The 14,364-nt window shown below is 39.3% G+C and overlaps 1 protein-coding gene across 1 annotated transcript; it reads right to left on the bottom strand.

The window, feature by feature from the left end:
• Positions 1–991: 991 nt before the first annotated feature.
• Positions 992–3,376, bottom strand: LOC147425634 (uncharacterized). The gene is made up of 3 exons (XM_086500145.1): positions 2,752–3,376; positions 2,463–2,609; positions 992–2,359 (listed from the first exon to the last, which is right to left on the bottom strand). The coding sequence occupies exons 1-3, from the start codon at positions 2,865–2,867 to the stop codon at positions 1,576–1,578; spliced, it is 1,047 nt and encodes a 348-aa protein (XP_086356271.1). The 5' UTR covers positions 2,868–3,376; the 3' UTR covers positions 992–1,575.
• Between the last annotated feature and the right edge of the window lie 10,988 nt (positions 3,377–14,364).

Below are 14,364 nucleotides of genomic sequence, written 5' to 3'. Positions count from 1 at the left end.
TCCGTATGTGTGTATGTGGCTAGGTGGTGTAGTTGAGAGCAGTGAGGCTTTTTATTGTGGTTTAGTTGGCCTTCCAGAGTGTTGTATGTGTAGGATGGTCTCAGCCTGACAAGCTAAAGAGATTTCCTCCATGTACCTATCCTGTCATCTGTGTCCTCGATTGACATTATGTTCATCTAGGTAGTGTTTGCATGCACTTCATGGGTGTGTGAGTCGCTTCCGTCCAACACTTCACAAACTCACCATGTGAAGGCAAAATGCAAGCAAAAAGCTTCTTTGTTCCTTTTCGAAATGCACCGTATAAAACCCTTGTTAAGTTCACTTCTTGTGGTTGACACCCTCAAAGAGTTTATGCTCCTTATTTTAGTCATTTCCCTGAGTATGACATTGTGTTAGTGCCAGATAGCTATGCTACATACGTCCTTCGCGAGCGAGTCACACACGTACACTCTCTTTCTTGTCCTATTATGTAGGCTAGTGTAACTTTTCACCTTGTTACAATTTAAGGGCTTCGTGTGACCGCCTTTTCATTTTGTTTTAGAATGTTTGAGTGAAGCTTCACCTATTGTATTGAGGTCGTATCTATGAGTGACCACCCTAGGAAGGGATACCAAAGGATGCCATGCAAAATTTTCCACGTAAATCACAAAAACTTTGAGACACTATTCAAACTTTAATAGTCAATTATCAAATACACAATTGTAAGACTAACCAAATAATTGGTTTGCCCTTCGTAAGGGCAATGGCAACAATGCCACATTTATGTTTCTTTTTCTCTTAAAGCATATATGCAAAGAGAAATAATAATAGAGCAAACGTTACTCTAGTAAACCTAACAACTATGAGTCCCCTCCTTGGGCTCACACGTTGTACATTTTTGCTTCTCTCCTAATATATTTCAAAACGCGCTTATGGCCCAAAAAAAAAACATTACTCTAGCATGACTAAGTTTTAATAAGAAGGTTTTGGAAACAGAAATTAGCTGGCCTTCTTGGTCTATCTCTTATTAGATCATGAGAGACATAGGAAAGTCAAAATGACAATTACAATTAATCCAATCTTCAATAGTAATGCCTGAAATGGGTGCTTTCATCTTCAATTCATGCCCAAAAAATAGAGAAAAAAGAAGAAAAGTGGGTATTGATCACTACACCTTATGATCCCATGAGCAGGCAGAGAGAGAGAGAGAGAGAGAGGTGTTAGATCTCACAAACAAAGTGCTACCTATGTGTGAGTTGGGGAGAAACATACTCATTTGTTTACATTGGTATGTGTAGTGTATGTGTATGTTGGTTTGTAATCATGAGGACTTAGTATAGAGCATTGTCTAGCAACTCACCATCTAGAGAGGATGGTGAGATATTAAATGACCTTTGGGTATGAGCAAGAGGGATTGGATAAATGCCACTAAGAGAAGTAGGATTGAAGGGGAACACTCACATATTGCTTTGCTGTTGAAATCAGGGTGGCATCCGCAGCGGCGGCGGCCACAACTCATTTTGATGCTTTGATGTGAGATTATCCAAGAAGAGGGAGGTCAAGGGATCGATCCCTATACTGACCAATATGGCTATGCTAAGCAAGAGGACAAGGGGGATTAGACCAACCTGTAGTACTCCCAAAGATAGCTGCATGCTCATGGTCAAGACCGATCGATCGGACATCATCGGCGGCCACGCCCCGTCCCGGGCCGCCTCCCACACTATTGCTATTCTCGACCCTGCTGTTGTTAAAGATAGAGGCCAGCTCTGGCAACATGCCCAACTCAGAGAAAAAATCATCCTCTTCACACCTGCTCAAGCACAGACTCATATTATCCTTCTTCTCATCAATAATGTAGTAATACTCATCCTCTTGCCACTCCCCTGCAATGCACTCTTCTTTCACATGAGGGCCTCCCCAATTGTATGAAGAAGCCTGCACCACTTGCTGCTGCTGATCCACTAATTCCAGGGAAAACTCTTGGTGGCCATTTGAACTGTGGGATGAGCTCAAGAGACAAGGAAAAGAATTGCTTCTAGTGGGGCTATGGAAAGTGGATAACTCCATGTTGTCATGAGAGTGTGCATCGCCACCGTCATCAACAATATTTTGGTTGAAATGGGCTTGAGCTGAGCTTGAGAGGTTAAGCACATCATCCTCATCAATATTGTTGATGTCAGCTGGGACAAGTGTGGGCTCCACAGCATTTATATCATGATCTTTTGATGATGAAGCTGGCACCGCCGCTGCTTTGCCGGTATTCGAATGGTTGTGATCTGCAGTATAGGTGACGATGAGCATTGATGGGTCCCTTCTGCTTCTCTCCACTTGCTTCCTTGCAGAGCATCCCTTTGAGCTGCTGCATCTGTAGTAGCCCCTACTCCAATACACAAAATGCTAAACTCTGAATAATGATGGCCCTAGTTTATCACCATTAAATGCTTGTGTGTGTGTGTGTGTGTGTGTGTGTGTGTGTGTACCTTGGGTAAGGGGAGCCTTTGATGGGCTTTTGGCCATATTTCCTCCAAGCCCAGAAGTCTGTGGGAGGAGTGAGCCCCTTGCTTATATCTCTGCTGGCATCCCCGGTGATTGGCACGCACACCACTCTCTTCAGCTGCACTTTCTTCCTGTAATTCATGATGCTTTAGCTACAAATACAAGCCCAATTCATGAAAAGCTGTTAATTAATCAAAGGGTTTATTGAGCAAGAGGTTGATTAATTAGGCTAGTTAAGGGAAATGATCCACAATTAAGGGCACCTAATTATACCTCTTTTTGCTGCTCTGTAGCAAGCTTGTATTGTCAGGATTGCTTCTGTCGATGTCGCGATCAGGAGGATCATCAGCTGGTAGATCTAAATGATCGTAGGAGTCTAGAGAATCCATCAACAGCTACTTATACTGACAAGATTTTCCTAATCAAAGCAGGAAAGCCTTATAATATGACAGCTGAAATGCCCACTCACCACGAAGGCTATTGAAATTAACCCTAATGGACGAGCAATCAATGCATATAAGGCTATATCACGATGTGGGTGCTCTTCTAAATATGAATTAGCAATATCTGCCCAAGTGATAATTACTCCTAATCTGCACAAGCCCCGCAATGCAAATTAAGCGCTCAATATAAGGCTAATGAAGGTTTTTGGCGCTCTGTTAAAGTCACTAATCAAGTAATTATCACAGATAGAGCGCAGAAAGCAGAAAATGCAAAAGCACCCACAACGCAAAAGCGCTCAATCAAGGAGTTTGCGCTCTCTGCCTAATCGCTAATGAAGCAAATCTGCCATAATTAGAGCAGATAAATATTGAATTAAGTGCAAAGTGAGGGCTGATCACAGCGATCTTCATCTATGGAGCGCAAGCTAAAATGGCATCAGAGAGGGTGTACAAGAACATTACGTAGGTGGGCTCATGGAAGAAGTACATAATTGCGAGAAAGCTACGGAGTGGATATAGTTATAATAATGGGTGGGCTTTTGGCTAAGCACAACGGCTTTGGATGATTATTTAGTATGGGCTGTCTTTTGCACATAGTGCCTCACATGCACACACACGACTACCCCCGTCTCACACTTGCATGTGGCGACCACCTATTCTCCCCATTCTTTCTTTCATGCCCATGACCTTGCATTCACTTGGGTCCCCCCTCCCCACAATATATCACCTAAATCCATCATGCTCTCCAATTATAGACATAGCTTAGTCCACATTATTAGTGTTTTTAAAACCCTGCAAGAAAGGGAACGTTTATTCCTTGCAATTTGTTTGAAGAGTCTAAGAGAGAGAGAGAGAGGAGAGGAGAGATAAAATTCCATTCCAATTTATAAACCAAAGATACCTATATAATAAAACATCTATACACATCTTCTATGCTATTTGAACATCTCAAAAGAGATGCAACAATAATAAAATCAAAACATTCAAAGCACTGATTAACCTTTTTGTGCATTGGTAGCACTCAAAAGTTGAAAAAAGGGCTCCTTTGGTGGTTTGAAGTGCCATCTAAGACATCTATGGACATCAACAAACAATGGCCCTTAAGCAAATTTGGCATCTTTCTCAACTCAATTAAAGCTTGCAGCATTCTCAAAAGTTCATTAATTGAAATTGCTGTGTGTGTTGTTAACACTTGCAATCTAAAGCTGCTTCTTGTCTCATCAATGATGATCCACTAGATAGAGCAGTCAATGCAAATTTGCATGTATCATGATATATGCCATAAAAAATTTCTTCTCATGAGGAATGAATGCCACCTTTTAGTTCCAAGTTGTAGGGTGAATAGCTCTTCATCAATGCAAATCCTTTGTCAGTTTACCCAACTACTATCCTGATCCAATCCTCCACACTAGAGTATCCCCCAAATTTGTTCACAGTTGGTTCAATTTCACCCAATAGAGTGTGGTTCAATTTCACCCAATAGAGTGTGGTTGCTTGCACTTGATCCATGATCAAAGGCACCCATTTCCACCTCTTGACCAATTTTTATCCACCATCTAATTCAATGGGTGTTGCCTTAATTTCACCCATAATTGATTGGGTGGTCTCGCCCATCTTACGCGTACACAAGCCTCACCATCATTTCAGCCTATATCACTACATCTCATGCACAAAGTGGCCATATCAACATCCCACCGGCATATAGTATTTGTATTGTAACACTATTTCACCCTCACTTGTAACTACGCAGGCACTATCCTATTTTGTGCGACCCCCCCCCTCACCCCCCCCCCCCCCCCCCCCCCCCCCCTTCCTCTGTATATGAGGAGAAGGCATTTATGAGAATCATTGTTGCCTAGTAGACCCAATATTGACATTGGATGGTGGTTGAGCATTACTAGATTGCTACATAAGATTCTAGAGAGAGTTGGCAATGTGTCACATGCATGCGCAACCCATTCATTGCAAATGGGTTGTTGAAAGAGACCCTTTTTGACGCAAGTCTTCATACCATCCCTGTTGGGATGAAGTGTAGAGGGGAGCATTAGTGCCTCTCCATTGAGTTCGGGGGTTTATAATCCGCTTCTAGTCCATGTAGATTTTGGGAGTCACTCACATGGATATAGTCTTTAGAAAAGAGCACATACAAAATGCTCTACTTATTAGCATGGTGCTTTTTGGGCTATCTAAGCTTGCATTTAACACTACTATGTGGGTGGTTCTCCAATATTCTAGCATGCATATAGCTATCGCTCTATATTGTTTTTGTTCGATTATTGAAGCTTCTCACAGAAGCATATGATTGGAAAGCTTTTGCTATCTAATGTAATCACTACAGTGATCAAAAAAATTTATTCTCCATATGCTATCTTAAAGATTCTACCTTCTATTGTGTTTCATATTTCTTACAGTATTCTCGTCAGTTGCAACACAATGTCTAGTTTTTTATAATCAGTGTTTTTGTAAATATCCTCCTAAGAGGCGGTCCACACAAAGTATGGAGGCTTCTTTTACTTAGTACACACTTGGCTCCAGCAGCGGCTTAATAGAAGACACTCTAGCTTCTATAGAAAGTTCTCGCCTTTTGTAAGATTGTTGTCAATGATAATCATGAGAAAAGATCAAGTTAGAATACATGTGGCTATGGAATCCTCATAAGAAAAATCCAATGAATTCAAGTCCTCCACGGTGTATGATGCCCAAGTACAAAAGTAATTTCATAGCCCTCACCCTTTTTGACTTGCTAGAGGAAACTTCAACCACAACCTTACTCACTGATATTCCACTCGAATTCAAATTTTGCTAAAGAAGTTACACAAAATGACGTTCAGCTAACTCAATTGGCATATTCATCTCATCACCTCAATTGGAGTCCACTTGAGGATCTTCTCAAGAGTCCCCAAGTCTTACTAGAGCCCTAGAGAGAGGGAGCACGCATAGATAACACCGACAAGCAAGAAATGAAGTTGTTCTAAGATGGATGTGGTGAAAAAAGGTTGACTTTGGGCATTCTCCCTTAACACTAGAGACACTTATATGTCGAGGGACACTTTTATGTCCTACTGGCCGTGACCATTTTCCTTGTATTATTTGAGGAGTTTCAAAAAGAAACTTCTAATGTTATACATCCACATAGTTGGCTTATGAGCTTGAAAAAAACTTCACATTTTTTGGCTACTAATTTTACTTCTAACCTTATTCTTGCAAATCATCTGATCTCAACCTAAATTGTGTAAAAACGTGTGCTTATTTTGGCCTTTTTTCAAAGAATTGCACCTACGACACATGAAAACTTATCCTTGTGAGATCTATAGTGCTAGATACCTAGTCTTAGTAGTTCTCAACATATTTTCATGCATCTAAGGAGAATCAAATGGTAATTGTGAAAGCTATGACACAAAAACAAGAATTTCCTAATCTTGATTTTTTGACAAATTTAACACTTTCATGATTCTTTTAGAGATTTTAATAAAATCCAAAGACAATTTTGATTAAGCACGTTTGGTTTCATAACATGAAACTAATCTTCCTTGAGTTTTGGGCACACAATACCCCATATAACGAATTAGACAAGCATGGTTGGTTTTTTTTATTCAACAAGAATTAGAAACCATTCTACATTAACAACTTTAATCTTCATAGTATTGTTAATTTCATCGGCCAACTTTACCAACTTTGTAGCTTACATCCATATCTAATCATGATCTTTGAATTTGTCTATATATTGAGAATTCTCTACGAGATTAGCGATCAAAACATGAAGCCCAGTTTTTTCATATTTATTGTTGTAGTACTTTTGTATTATGCATAAAATTGTCAATGGTGAAACTTCTTTTTATGTTTTTGAAGTGGTCCATGGCTACTTATGAATGTAAAGGCCCATGGGAACCAAAGAAAACAAGCACTTAGTAGCACCAATGAGCGTGGATATAATCTTTGATAAGATGTCAGCAGAATGGGAAGAACGGAACCTTTTTGCAAAAGAACCCTATGGCATCCACTTGGAACTTTCACGGCCATGATTCTTATTTAATAAAATACTTACAATGCGCCATACCACTGCGTGTAAAAGTGTCTTGATGGTCTATGATGGTCTCAAGTACAAAGATTTCAAAATCTTCTTTTAAAGAGGGTGGATCATCAATGATATGGAGTGATGGTAGAGAATCGATGAAAAGACAAACTAGACTTATGTGAAATGTGCTGTGAATTTTCCAAGAGTCTTCTAGCTTGATATTGGAACTAGTCTCTACGCTCTAAGATGTCTCTTTTCAATGCAAATCATCACAAAATCTCTCTCTTTGAATTCCATAAGTTGTCTTTTTATTTGCTTGTTTCATGTATACATATTATGCTTTGTGAATTTCTTGTTTTGCTTGCTCTAAAATTTAGGTTTATTGTCGGCCAATTTCATCAACTTGTGGTACTTTATGAGAAATGTGAGACAACGAAGTAGGAAATAAGTACCCATATACAATTCGAAATGGTGATTTTTTCGTGGATGAATAAGGAGTGTTGTTGTATGCAAATTGAAGCAAGTGGATATATATGTGTCCCAACTCCCAATTTCTTAATCTCTCATGAGTGTATGCTCATAAAAGATTTAGAATGGTACTATTGGTCGCTTCTGTTTATCCATTAGATTTGGATGAAATGCATAAGTGAAGTCTGTTTGAGTGCCTAAATTTGTGAAAAGAAAAACTTATATCTCGATCACAAATGATAGATTTAGGCATTCCATACAAAACAAAAATATGCTTAAGAAACAATAGAGCCTCTTGCTTAGCTAAGACGTTCTTTTTACAAGGTAGAAATTAAGCATGTTCTCTAAATATATCTATGATGATCCAAATCATATCCTTTTGTCCACAAGTAAGTGGCAATCTAATAATAAAATCCATAGAATAGGTAAAGGCATCAACAAACCATATTGCTTACCATGATGACGCTTGATGCGTTGACAAACAAAACATTGTGCAATATATGTAACAACATATTTTCAAAGGGAGGGAAAATAAAATTGAGATTCTACTATGTGAATAGTTGTGGTAATCCCACAAAGGCTTATATAAGGTGGTTCATAGCACTTTTTTCAGGACAAGTTGACAAAATGCAATGGTTACACAAAATCGCTTTTCAAAAAACATATGATTATCATGAAAATAATATTGTGCATGAACAAATATGTATGTTTACAAAGTAAGCATAAATATCACCAAAGTCAAAGTCATTAGCATAAGTATCAATCATTTTTAAAAAAGTTTTAGCAGACGCAACAGAAATGTTATTACTTGATGGCATACAACTTAGTGCATCTGCAACCTTATTTTCATGCCTTGTTTGATACTAAATGAGTGGATGAAAACTTTGAATGAATGATGCCTACTTTATATGAGATCGAAGATTGTTGATTGTGAAATAAAATACTGCTTTTTTGATCAATTTTAATCAAAATTTTGATCTCATTAAATAATGTTTCCACAAGCTCAAAGCATACATAATAGTTAGCTATTCTTTTTCATAAGTGTAGATGGGTTTCCTAACAATAGACATAGTTGGAAAACAACAGACAACTCGCATCTAACACAAGCTATACTCAAATGACTTAAGTCATCAAAAGCTAGTCACTAGTCGGTAAGAAAAACATGACCGTTACAGCATCAAATGATATCCAAATGTCATGAAACTTCTAGGACAAGTATGTAAGACCTAAGCACACATTCTTATGGTCTCAAATCTCACTTTTGATGAAGTACAATAAATGTGATTGTTAACAACAGTGAGATTTTGACCTAGTCGTTTCTGACCCCGAATGCATCTAAATGCTTAGCAATGATGCCCCAATACCCCCCCTATGCTTATTTTGTGATTTCCTAGCTTAAACTCCTACTTATGATGAAATTAGTCAGCGGGTTGGTGATGCCAAAAGCTATGATTTACCATGATATGTTTATGTCAATGCGTATAGATCTTACCTATGGTTGCAACGCAACAGTCGACACTACAATGTGACAACCAACAACAGAGATAGAAGCACGAGAAGGAGAGAAGTGAACGCCGTAAGCTCACACTGTGTATTTCTTATCCAAAAACTTAATAATAACTTTACAAGATTGGCTTTTATACCTTAGCCAAGGTTTCTTTGGTCAAAAACTAAACATTTGGGATCTCTAACTAAGGATCAATTGATACAATCTGGAAGCTTATAGCTTCGCCTCATAGATTACAATATCCACTTGGCAAATAGGAGTTACAATATTCCTGATTTATCAAAAGAATAAATGTTTTTACAATAAAGCTCCCTAAAAATGTTACATGTTTGCTGCTAGCATTCCCCCCCTCCTCGACTGTGTTGTCCCTTGACACAATTTCACGGACTGAAATAGTCTTCCGGTTGACGGCTTGTGAGGCAGTCTGTAATTTCTTGAAGTGCTCTTTGATATCTAATGCGCTGTTCTTTCTCAAGGACTTGCAGAAACTGAATAATAATTTTATTTTTGAGTTCGATGGCCAAATATCCAATGAACCTTGTTGTTAGATTATTGATCAGTGGTCCAAAAATCTTTGTACGCCATGTAAAGAATCTTGTGTAAAAAGCTTCTTCAAATGCCAATATATTTCTTGATGGTGAGGGCCGCTTTTCAAATTTTGGTCCGCCCCTCTCTTAGTAGGTACTTGATGGCAAGGTTTCAAGACTTCATGGAGGAGGAAGGACCTGATGCATGAAAATCACCAAAAAACTATGTTTATATTTTGTACATAGCTATGGTTTTGACATATTTGGATCTTATAAATAAGGAGAGGTAGGAACAAACCCTATGAAAACAAAAAAAATCATTGGATACTGATTCTACCTGATGGTCACTACCTGACCATCACTACAGGTGAAGGATAAGAGTCAATAGTGAAAGGGACGATAATCTTATACATTAGGGAGTTGGAGACAACAAAACATTATCAAATTAAATCATAATTCACTTGTGGACACAAGGCTTACACATGAAGTCAAGAGGGGACCACTTGGAACACTTTTGGAAAAAAAAAGATGGACACATATTTTTGTGGGGATTTTCTATGCCAAATTGGAAAAAGTTTTCAACAGCAAAGTTGTAGGCGTTGAGATGATCTTTCTGTCCCTATTTTCTTTTATAATTGTTGGAGCTACGGTTTGGGAGATGTGGCCAAAATGGTGGAGCCTATCTATCCACATGGGGACAAAGTCATGATTATCCAACTCCACACACACAATTTTTTATAGGTTTGTCTCCATTGTTGCTGGATTTTCTCCTATTTTATCAAAATTCTCTCAAATATTATAAGGAAGCTCTTGGATTCAAGCTATGGAAAGTGGCATGGAGACAAAGCTTGCCATGATGAAGGCGATTAGGAGGAAATTGGTCAATACGCAGGGCACACAGAGCTGTCTCATTGGGGAAATGCTAACTAAGGTTACTTTGTAATAAATCCTCTTGCTCTTAATCCCTAATCACTCTCTTGGCCTATAAAAGGAGGCCTTCTCTTTTGTAAACACACACACAATCAAGCTCTAGCACTCACGCTCTCATATGTACATCCTTATGTATGCACCTCTACGCATACATAGTTCTACTATGGGCATAGTATTGGCTATGGTCTTTTGATTTGGTCTCTAAATGGGCAAGAGATTACAAATACCATGCACACATGAGCTTTTGAGATATTGATTATGTGCAATTCCTCTTGTAAATGTTTATATCGTGTATATGAAGCCTACATAAATGAAGCTCTAATGATCTCTTCCTCTCCCTCTCTCCCCTTCTCTCATATCTTCCTTGTGTATGGTGTTTATGAAGCCTATATTAATGAAATTCTAGTGATCTCCTCCTCTCCCTCTCTCTCCTTCTCTCACATTCTCCTTGTGTCATGTGCCAACCCACTACCATGCATCCTAGCCGCATTCCAAGCTAGGTGGTGCCCCTATTTTGTACCTCTCATGATAAGGAAATCGTGCATAGTCTTGGTGTAGATGCCACCAAGTCTGTTGTACGCTTTTGCCTCTCATTTTGTGCCCCCACGGAGGAGGGCTTTGTAAAGACCTTCAATCAACAAAGAGTAGCGATGCATGCCATCAATCATGGACGAGTGGCTACAAGATTTTTCAAATTCGAAGACTGAAGAAAGGAGACTATAGAAGCACTCAAATCCTTCATCAAAGAACTACTACTAGGTTGTAGCATCATTGTTATCCAAGAGGTAAGCTCCCCATCTCGTATTGCTCATGCTAATCGCAAATCAAGAGCATTAAGAGGGAGGGCTACTGAATGTCATCACTGTTGTCAACCAAAGAATTTTTTCAATGAGTGCCGACAGAGGAGGTGAAGAAAGAATGGTTTTGAGAACCGCATCAACACTCTCACATCAGTCAGATATTGAGTAGCACCAAGTGTTTTCTCTCCGACGGTCAAAGAAGAGTCATCCACTACATCAATCACAAAGTCCAAACCACAAAGCCTAAAGCATATGGTGGAAACAAGTGGGCCTACGCTCTCTCTAGGCCTAGAGAGTTCAAGCCAAGTACGAGCACCCAAGCATCACCACCGCATGCAAAATGGAAAGCCGATTGCGGTAGACTCTTCTTGCCCATTCTGTTTTGAGCCCAATATGGAGGATTATGTGGACTTCAACAAGAGGTAGAGTCCTATGGTGAAGGTTTCACCTCATCAACACTTAAGGTATGCAAATCTAGTGGTCAAAGCCTTTCCCTACACCCAACAGATAATAACAATAGACCAGAAGTCTTTCCTTTTCGTTTCTTGCAACACATGCATGTAAACGTGTACATTGACAGGAAGATATTCTACCAGCAAAAGATTGTTTTCCTATTCAAAGCAAAGATTCTTGATGAAATCCTTAGATCTTGGGCCCAAGTCCAATCATCTTGCCTGTTCATGATTACTACCACTCTTTTGATGTAAACATCTTTATTCTATTCTAGCCTTGTGCTCTTCTTAGCTCCTACTCAAGTTTTCCACCCATGTATAAACCTTTATGAATCACTAAATCATTCCAAAATAAAAAATAAAAAAATTTATAATTATTTTTTCATTGATTTACTACCATGGCAAGTGTCTCTTTTCCCATATTCATTGGCAAGAAGGAAGAAGACATTGGCAAGAAGGAAGAAGACATCACGAGACTGATTTTTTGGATAACTTTGAGATCGCTTGTGTGGTTTCCAACAAGGATGAGGACGCCTCACGTCTACAAATATTTCCTCTATTGATGAAAGTAGAGGCCAAGTCTTGGTACAATGCTTTGACCCAAGCTACCAAGGATGCATGGGACTTACTCCATGGTGCCTTTGTGAAGAGGTTTGGTGGAGGCACAACCTCAGAAAAGTTATGGCAGCTCCTTACAGAGTTAAAGCAGGGAAGTCTGCTTGAGTATGTCACTTATGAATCCAAGTTTGTGGATTTGTGGAAGCGATGGGTTGCCTCACTAGAGGAAGGTGAAGGAGCACCTAATTTCCTAAAGAAGGACCGTTTCATTTTTGGCATGTGGTTGCCGCTTAAAGAGAAGGTGAAGGGGAGATTCCCTGCAACTTATGAGTTGGTAGTGGAAGTAGCCCGTCTTGAAGACAAGAAGCTGCGCATGCAAGCAAGAGTGAACGAATCAGAGAAATCAAGATTAGTCCAACTAACCCTAGTAACTGCAACAGCCACTTAGAGAACCCAACCACAAGAGGCATCAGAAGAGCAGCAAGACTTGTTAAGCCGCATCACTACTCAATAGCTAGAGAATCTATCTGTGCATTTGGTGCAACAAGGGCATGCAGACAACTGCAATCAAGAGCAAGGAAGAGAACAACGAAGGCAAAACCAAGAATACCACTGCTACAATTGTGGGGAAGATGACCATGGTATGTACTACTACCCACATCCAAGGAGGCAAAATTTCAATAGAGGAGCAAGACAAAACCAAGTTTCACCACCAAAATCAAGACAACCACCACCGAGGCCACCACAACAAGCACCACCCCCGGGTAGGTCACCTAAGAAAAATGTAACCTATCACGTGAGTTCAACAAAAGGGTATTTAAATTTCTTGAAACTTACAGAAATATATATACAGAAGGGATGCTATTTTTCAAATTTGAAAAAAACTTACAGATTTTAAAAGCAAAGGGTACATTTTATTCCTTAAAAAATTCACAGATAAGGGGTTTTACAAACATGTCTTGAACACACGTGATATGGTAGTTTTACACATAGTGAACCCCCCCAGGCACCACCCGTGCAAATATTACAATGACCTGTGCAACCACAGTCACCACAACATACCCTCATTCCACCTTTACCACCACCACTAGGCTGGCAACCAAGTAGTGAGTTGCATCAGTCTTGAAGGTAAGGGAAAGATGAAAATGGAAAAACACATCAAGGGAGTAGAAGAAGGTAAGACCAAGGTAGAAGAGGTAACACCATGGGATTTAATCACTCTAAGCCTGAGGAAGCTTCAAAAAAGGAAGAAAAGACATAGTCGAGATGAATTGTTTTTCAACCAGTGGATTGCAGCCTATCTTTTGCATATGCTATGCACTTTGGTACAACATGTATTAAGCTTGTCTTTGAGCTACAAGGTTGGTGGATTATTACAAAATTCAAGAAAGGCAGTGGCCTTTTTGACAGCACCCAAGAGGATAGTGACTCTTTTGCTTGCTTCAATAACAGCGATAAGGTTCAAAAGAAAACTGGGACTTGCCACATCAACAAGGAAGCCGTAGTAGATGGAGGACTCTTGGTACAACCTTGGCGATCATGATTATCTTGGAAGGAGCTAAAGTACTCAATTATCCTTTCACTTATGGTTGCTACAAATCCTATCCTTTTTGGCATGAAGCAAGAAGTCTTACTATTAGGACGTTGCAGGTGACTATCCTATTCTTTACTTGGGATCCTGGACGATATTGGCACAAATTTTGGAAGCCGTAGGCTTCCTATTTACTCAAAGGTAGTTTGAGTTGTTGATCATTGATGCATCAGTGAGTGATCCTTGTCTGGATGTATTGCTTTTCTTGGAAATAGGTGAATGTCCCAGAGATCTCATTAATGGCCAAATGCGATGGCTAGTTCAAAAGGCAACTAGATATCGACTTTTTGTTGTAGTCTAATTGAAGTATGGACTAGAGGAATAACTGCCTCTAGCTTTAAGGGGAGAGCTAATGAGGGTCACTTTTCCAATTTTGGTCCTGGTGGGTACTTGATGGCAAGGTTTCAAGGCTTCATTGGAGGAGGAAGGACCTCATGCATGAAAATCACCAAAAAACTATGTTTATATTTTGTACATAGCTATTTTTTTGACACATTTGGATCTTATAAATAAGGAGAGGTAGGAATAAACCCTATGAAAACAAAAAAATTTCATTGGATGCTGATTCTACCTGACCGTCACTACAGGTGAAGGA

The sequence above is a fragment of the Adiantum capillus-veneris genome, chromosome 25 (genome assembly GCF_014529385.1).
Source record: "Adiantum capillus-veneris isolate H3 chromosome 25, ASM1452938v2, whole genome shotgun sequence".
Classification (NCBI taxonomy): Eukaryota; Viridiplantae; Streptophyta; class Polypodiopsida; order Polypodiales; family Pteridaceae; genus Adiantum; species Adiantum capillus-veneris.
This window is presented reverse-complemented; position numbering and strand designations above follow the sequence as displayed.

What these genes read in the sequence shown, in the direction of transcription:
- LOC147425634 (XM_086500145.1), bottom strand. Translation starts at nt 2,867, where the DNA reads ATGGATTCTCTAGACTCCTACGATCATTTAGATCTACCAGCTGATGAT. An exon ending in CTACAGAGCAGCAAAAAGAG is followed by an intron (nt 2,610 to 2,751) that starts GTATAATTAGGT and finishes CATGAATTACAG; the next exon opens with GAAGAAAGTGCAGCTGAAGA. An exon ending in AAAGGCTCCCCTTACCCAAG is followed by an intron (nt 2,360 to 2,462) that starts GTACACACACAC and finishes GTATTGGAGTAG; the next exon opens with GGGCTACTACAGATGCAGCA.